The sequence below is a fragment of the Entelurus aequoreus genome, linkage group LG11, assembly GCF_033978785.1.
Source record: "Entelurus aequoreus isolate RoL-2023_Sb linkage group LG11, RoL_Eaeq_v1.1, whole genome shotgun sequence".
Classification (NCBI taxonomy): domain Eukaryota; kingdom Metazoa; phylum Chordata; class Actinopteri; order Syngnathiformes; family Syngnathidae; genus Entelurus; species Entelurus aequoreus.
In genome coordinates this window covers 21257831-21265989 of record NC_084741.1, presented here as the reverse complement: position 1 = coordinate 21265989, position 8159 = coordinate 21257831, and the positions used below count along the sequence as shown (strand labels likewise).

General features: G+C 36.7%; 1 protein-coding gene across 2 annotated transcripts in view; it reads right to left on the bottom strand.

The window, feature by feature from the left end:
• LOC133659864 (retinoic acid receptor beta-like) overlaps window positions 1-7861 on the bottom strand; it is a 39480-nt gene extending 31619 nt beyond the window's left edge. Inside the window, exons 1-2 of one of the 2 annotated variants that reach the window (XM_062062677.1) lie at window positions 7298-7861; window positions 894-1051 (exon numbers count right to left, since the gene is read on the bottom strand). In XM_062062677.1, the coding sequence (XP_061918661.1) occupies window positions 894-1051; window positions 7298-7481 (342 nt within the window). In that variant the 5' untranslated portion in view covers window positions 7482-7861. The remainder of the gene's footprint in view (window positions 1-893; window positions 1052-7297) is intronic. The other variant, XM_062062675.1, reaches the window with a different exon arrangement.
• Between the last annotated feature and the right edge of the window lie 298 nt (window positions 7862-8159).

Here is an 8159-nt window from a genome sequence, read left to right as displayed (position 1 = left end):
TTGAAACACATTTTCCTAAATTTTTTTCTTAAATAAAACTTAATAAAACCTATTTTAAATTCAGTTTACAAAATTCAAACAAAAAAAATTCAGCGTAAAAAAAAATCTGAGTATAAAAATTGTAAAAAAATTCTGAATTTTTCTCCATTGTATTTTTTGTACTGCATTTTAAAACACTGTATTTTAACAAACTGGATTGTAAAACACATTTTGCTTACATTGTCATTCAATTAATTATATATATTTTTAATTATAAATAATAAATGATAAATGGGTTATACTTGTATAGCGCTTTTCTACCTTCAAGGTACTCAAAGCGCTTTGACAGTATTTCCACATTCACCCATTCACACACACATTCACACACTGATGGCGGGAGCTGCCATGCAAGGCGCTAACCAGCAGCCATCAGGAGCAAGGGTGAAGTGTCTTGCCCAAGGACACAACGGACGTGACTAGGATGGTAGAAGGTGGGGATTGAACCCCAGTAACCAGCAACCCTCCGATTGCTGACACGGCCACTCTACCAACTTCGCCACGCTGTCCCTAATTGAGTTAACAAAATTCAAATACAAAAATTCAATGATATAAATTCAGTGTCAAAAAAATAAATAAATCAGTGTATAAAATTGGAGTGAAAACAAATTCAGAATTTTTCTGCAGTGACTTTTTTTACACTAAATTTTAAAACACTGAATTTTAACGAACCAAATTTTAAAACACATTTTTGATTCAATGAATTTGTATAAAAATTGAAAAACTTAAATTCCGTTCCGATAATTCAAACGCAAAAAATGTCAGTGACATAAATTCAGCGTCAAAAAAAGATGTAGAGGGTTCTTGCTGTGGGTTGGGCGGAGGTCAATAGTGTTCTTGTGCTGACATGGAAATACCTTGCAACCCTCACAGGCGCTGACGCCATAGTGGTATCCCGAAGACTTGTCCTGGCACACGAAGCACGGCTTGTAGGTGCGCGGGGGCGGCGGCGGCGAGGAGGCGGAGCCTGTGAACGGGTCATCGGAGCTGGAGGCGGAGCTATGGCTACCCACGTCTGCAATGATACACAGCGGAAAACTGGAATCAAGACCGGGAGAACCAAAAAAACGCTTGTGGGAATTTATGAACTACTACTTCCTGTCCGCCCGGCGATGTCTCAACCGAACCTGACCGTGTGTGTGTGTGTGTGTGTGTGTGTGTGTGTGTGTGTGTCGGGGGGAGGGGCGTAGCCTCTGCCTCCCTCCTCCTCCATCACCTCCGCCACCTAAATGGCAAGAAAGACGTCCCTCAAAGGGGACAAAAAGGAGAAAAATTGCTCATCTGAGTCCCCTCGGACCTGTGACCTCGGCCTGAACCTGCAGTCAGACGCAGGACAACCCCCCCCCCCCAAACATGGAGGACAATGCAGCAGCACGCCACCAAGCCAGCTGACAGACAACAGAGATGCGCTGATAAAGATCACAGGGAAGATAAGCTACAAGCTAAGCTAACTGCTATCGTCAACAACAACGGGAATAGAAACAGGAAGTTGTCACATTAAAACTCCATTTTATTATTAATATTATTACTTTTATCACACCTAGAATGTGACTTTAAACATTTCCGGTTCATGACGGCCACAGTTTGACTCTGGAACAGACTAGTTGAGTGACGAATGGACGTGCAAAGTGCTTAGGACAAGAGCGAGCATCAAAGTTGTGTCTTGTCCTGCAAAGACTGCGACGTAGCAGCATCCCTGGCGCCCGGCCCGTGAACTCACCGTCACCCCGAATTGAACAGACCCAAACTCAGACCGGGTCAGGGACCCAACCACCCCGATGTCATTAATGAGGAGGTTTGAATTCAGAGACATGACTAGAATGTACATATTTCAACTGGACCTTGAACGCATCGTTTGCCTTTGGTTTCTGCATTTTGATATTAATATTTAATTATTAAAAAAAAAAAAACATTTATCTCTCTTTTCCCTCGCTATACACCGAACTCAAACACAAACACTGATGAGTGAATAATCTTGAACAGAAAAAAAGCTAACTTGTGTTATTTAATGTATTGACTGATGATTTTAAATGAATTTGACATTTGTTTGTGCTACATAGTTTTTATGTTATTAATGTGTTATTATTCATAACCAACTCCTCCTTGTTAAAACCTCCCCAAAATTGTCCCGGTCGTTTGTGCTGCAAAATGTTTTCGTCTACTGTAATTGTTATGTTATGGGGCTGGTTATGAATAATACCCTGTTAATAACATAAAAAGTATAAACAGACAAAAAAAAGTGACATGGTTGGGGGGCTTGTTAGGAGTAGTAACACGTTAATAACTTTAAATGTTTAACATAGAAACTATAATAGTTAGGAGATAAATATGCAGCACAAACGAATGGGACAAGTTTGGGGTGATTCTGACTTATCTCGGGGGGCTGGTTATGAGTAATAAAACATTAATAACATACAAACTCATTAAACATTAAAACTATGATAGACAAAACATTTGCAGCACAAACAATTGGGACAAGTTTTTGGATAGTTTGACATGTTTGGGGGGGGCTGGTTATCAATAATAACACGTTTATTACATAACTATATATGTTAATAATATAAAAACTATAATAGACAAAAAATGTGCAGCACAAATACAGCACAAACAATTAGAGCAAGTTTTCGCATATTTTAACATGATTATCAATATTAACACATAACTATATACGTTAACATATAAACTATATTAGACAAAAAAAAGCAGCACAAATGTAACAAGTTTGGGAGATTTTGGCAAGGTGGTTGGGGGTCAGGAGGCTGGTTATGAATAATAGAACATTAATAACAGAAAAACTATAATAGTTAAAAACAATTGCAGCACAAAAGGTTTGGGAGAAGTTTGTATATTGTAATTGTTTGTGTGTTTGAAATCAACTCACACTCAACTTTTGGGTGATTTTGACTTGGTTGGGGGCTGGTTATGAATAATAATACAGTAATAATAAAAACTATAATAGACAAAAATGCATTACAAACAAATGGGACAAGTTTGCGGTGATATGGTTGGGGGGGGGGGGGGTATGAATAATACAACATTAATAAACATAAAAGTTAGTTCAAACACATTTTCAGCACAAACGTTTGGGACAAGTTTTTGAGATATTTTTTCTTATTTGGGGGGGCTGGTTATGAATAGTAAAACAAATTATAATAGTTTTATAAAGTTTGTGGTGATTTTGACAAGGTGTGTGTGGGGGGCGGGCTCGTTATGAATAATTACACGTGAATAGCATAAAAACTATAAAACGTTAAAAACTATAATAGTTAGTCAAAAAATAATTGCAACACAAACATTTGGGACAAGTTTGGGGAGTTTTTGACAAGGCGGCGGTGGGAGGAGAATAATAAAACATTAATAACATACAAACTATTAAAACATTATTTTATAGGTTTTTACATTGTTGGGGGGGGGGGGCTGGTTATGAATAATAACACGTTAATAACATAAAAACTATAACAGACAAAAAAAATCCAGCACAAACGTAGCACGTGGAGGGCTGGTTATGGATAATAAAACATTAATAACAAAAATTATAATAGACAAAAAAATTCCAGCACAAACGGATGGGACAGGTTTGGGGTGATTTTGACCAGGTGTGTGTGTGGGGGGAAGGGGGGCTGGTTATGAATAATTACACCTGAATAGCATAAAAACTATAAAACGTTAAAAACTATAATGGTTAGCCCCAAAAATCTGCAGCACAAAAAAAATGGGACAAGTTTGGGGAGATTTTGACAAGGCGGCGAGGGGGGGGGATAATAAAATGTTATTATATAAAAACTATAATAGTCAAAAAAAATGCTGGTTATGAATAATAACACGTTAATAACATACAAACTATTAAAACGTTGTGACATAAAAACTATAATGGTCGAACAAAAAAATGCATCACAAACCAGCACAAACATTTGGGACAAGTTTGGGGAGATTTTGACAAGGCGGCGATGGAAGGTGGGGTGGGGGGGAGAATAATAAAACATTAACAACATACAAACTATCAAAACATTATTTTATAGGTTTTGACATTGTTTGGGGGAGGGGTGGCTATGAATAATAACACGTTAATAACATAAAAACTGTAATAGACAAAGAAAATCCAGCACAAACGTAGCACGTATGGGCTGGTTATGAGTAATGAAACATTAATAACAAAAATTATAATAGACCAAAAAATTGCAGCACAAACGGATGGGACAAGTTTAGGGTGATTTTGACAAGGTGTGTGTGTGGGGGGAGGGGGGCTGGTTAGGAATAATTACACGTGAATAGCATAACAACTATAAAACGTTAAGAACTATAATAGTTAGCCCCCAAAAATTTGCAGCACAAACAAAATGGGACAAGTTTGGGGAGATTTTGACAAGGCGGCGAGGAGGGGTAATAAAACGTTATGACATAAAAACTATCATAGTCACAAAAATGCTGGTTATGAATAATAAAAGGTTAATAACATACAAACTATTAAAACGTTGTGATTAGGGATGTCCGATAATGGCTTTTTGCCGATAACCGATATTCCGATATTGACCAAACCCTTAATTGCTGATACCGATATCAACCGATACCGATATATACAGTCGTGGAATTAACACATTATTATGCCTAATTTGGACAACCAGGTATGGTGAAGATAAGGTCCGTTTTAAAAAAATAAAAAAATAAAACAAGATAAATAAATTAAAAACATTTTCTTGAATAAAAAAGAAAGTAAAACAATATAAAAACAGTTACATAGAAACTAGTAATTAATGAAAATGAGTAAAATTAACTGTTAAAGGTTAGTACTATTAGTGGACCAGCAGCACGCACAATCATGTGTGCTTACGGACTGTATCCCTTGCAGGCTGTATTGATATATATTGATATATAATATAGGAACAAGAATATTAATAACAGAAAGAAACAACCCTTTTGTGTGAATGAGTGTGAATGGGGGAGGGAGGTTTTTTGGGTTGGTGCACTAATTTTAAGTGTATCTTGTGTTTTTTATGTTGATTAAATAAAAAAATAATAATAATAAGTAAATAAATAAAACGATACTGATAATTAAAAAAACGATACCGATCATTTCCGATATTACATTTTAAAGCATTTATCGGCCGATAATATCATCTCTAGTTGTGACATAAAAACCATAATAGTCAAACAAAAAAATGCATCACAAACCAGCACAAACATTTGGGACAAGTTTGGGGAGGTTTTGACATTTTTGTTATGGTTATGAATAATAACACGTTAGTGACATAAAAGCTGTAATAGACAAAAAAAAAAAACAGCACAAATGTGCTGGTTATGAATAATAAAACAATAACAAAAACTATAATAGACAAAGAAAAATTGCAGCACAAACGTAGCCCGTGGAGGGCTGGTCATGAATAACAAAACATTAATAATAAAAATTATAATAGACAAAAAAAGGTTTAGGGTGATTTTGACAAGGTGTGTGTGTGGGGGGAAGCAGGGGGTATGAATAATTACACGTGAATAGCATAACAACTATAAAATGTTAAAAACTATAATAGTTAGCTTAAAAAACTTGTTAATAAGATAACGCGTTAATAAGATAAAAACTAATAGACAAAATAATGGCAGTGTTATTATAATATTTACAATAAGGGTGGGGGATGGGGGGTCTAACGTCATTCATATGTTTCATATTATTTTCGCTTCCCACCGAGGGCCGACAAAACCCGGGCAGCAAAAGTCCCCCGGACCGCGCTTTGGATCCCTGCAGCCACTTCATTAGGAACACGCAGTTTGGACTATTTAGACCAGGGGTGTCCAAACTTTTTCCACCGAGGGCCGCAAACTGAAAAATCAAAGCAAGCGGGGGCCATTTTGATATTTTTTTATTTTAAAAACCAATACAATATATGATAAAAAATGTACATTAAGGCCTCCACTCAGGCTTGATCCCGGGGACCCCAAAGGGTTTTAGTCCAAAAAATATTTAAAATGTGTCATTATTCAGTATTATTATCTCTAGATCAACATTAGGTCTATCTGTCAATATAACGTTTTTAAAGATTTAAGTCGTATGCTCTTTTTGTCAAAGAAAACCCTGTTTTTTTATGAAAAAAAACCCAATAAAATTTTTAAGAGGAATATTTCAGATTATATAATAATTGGAGCCTTAAAAAGGTCAATCACTCATAACACCATTGATTTTAATTCATTATTATTTTTTGAGCAATGACACTTAAAAACAAATCACACAAAAGTTATTGGGGAACCAAAAGGGTCCTACTCATTAAAGTGTTAAAAAATAAATTATACATTTTTTTTACTGTTTACTTTTAACACAATAATCTCGAGATCAACTTCAGATCTATCCGTCAATTATACGTTGTATTGTTGTTATGTTTTTTGTTCATTTTAAGCCCTTCTTTAAAAAAAAAAAAAAAAGCTACATTTTTTATATGGCAAAAAATATCTCAAAGTGCAATATTTAATGTGACTAGGGCTGCAACAACTAATCGATTAAATTGATTAAAATCGATTATAAAAATAGTTGCCGATTAATTTAGTCATCGATTCGTTGGATCTATGCTATGCGCATGCGCAGAGGCTTTTTAAAAAAAAAAATATATATATATATATATATATATATATATATATATATATATATATATATATATATATATATATATATATATATATATATATATATATATTTTTTTTTTTTTTTTTTTTAAATAAACCTTTATTTATAAACTGCAACATGTACAAACAGCTGAGAAACAATAATCAAAATAAGTATGGTGCCAGTATGCTGTTTTTTTCAATAAAATACTGGAAAGGATAGAAATGTAGTTTGTCTATTTTATCCGATTATTAATCGATTAATCAAAGTAATAATCGACAGAATAATCAATTATCAAATTAATCGTTAGTTGCAGCCCTAAATGTGACGTAATTGGAGCTTTGGATAGGTCAATAATTCATAATAACATTGATTTTGATTCATTATTATTTTTTAAAGAAAGAAACAGCCTGCATGGCAGCTTTGTGTTATTAGAGTAAACATTGCAACATTGTCTTGTTACATTTCACCTGTTCGGTCTTTCATACCGCTTTTTATGTTTTTAATTTTTTTAAATCGTATTTTAAAATGGGCCGTGGGGCCGTTAAAAAATGACATGCAAATGGCCCCCGGGCCGCACTTTGGACATCCCTGATTTAAGAAGGAAAAGAGCCACAATATTAGGAACAGCCGAGTGCGGTTTAAGAATGACAACATGGTCGGAGGGTTGCTAACCTGAACCGGTTCGGTACCGGCGCGGCGCTTCTTCCACGCCGAACACCGAGCCCTCGTCGCGCCGCCAGTGGCCGAGGAAGAGCTCCGGGAGGTCGGCTGCGCAGCGGCGCTCCTGCTCGTACACGCAGTCCCGGTGGTCCGTCTCCCCGGTACCGAACACTTGGAAGTCCACGTAGTCGAACATGACGGACTGCGGGTCCGCGGATGGGAAGGTGCTGGTCCTCGCGGCGTCAGCGGGCCATGGAGCGGGAGGACGGGCGGACTGCGAGCTGGTCCCGGTTCAAGGTGGTCCCGGTGCAAGCTGGTCGCGGTTCAAGCTGGTCCCGGTTCAAACTAGTCCCGGTTCGGTCCAAGGCTGGCAGCTGATTGCAGGAGTTGTGTTTGTGCTCGTGAACTCTGCTTGAACCGACCTGCGCGTGACCCCGCCTTGTGACGTCACCGCCTCGCAGAGCCAGGCTCACAAACTTTGGACATTCGAAGAAGAATAGCCAAGAAATGAAACTTTTGAGTATTTTTGGGATGAAAACGGCGCATAATATCCGACAGTAAAAACACTATTTTTTACAACCTTGACCAGCCGTGTTTCGCCCATTAGCCATTATCGAACTTGGAGACCGGAAATGAAGAGTTAGCCAGCTGGCTAGCAGACAAAAACAACAACAACAACAACTTCCGGTTCAATAAAGAACGTGTCCTGTTTCTAGAGAGTAGACTAACAAAATGCTGTTAAACTTTGATGTCTACTAGCAACATTCCATATTCACTGAGTCACAAATATGTTTTGTTTTATTCTGAAATAAAACGCATTTCATAAAAAGGCCGTGAAAATATACATAAATACACTATATTTGTATCGTAGTTT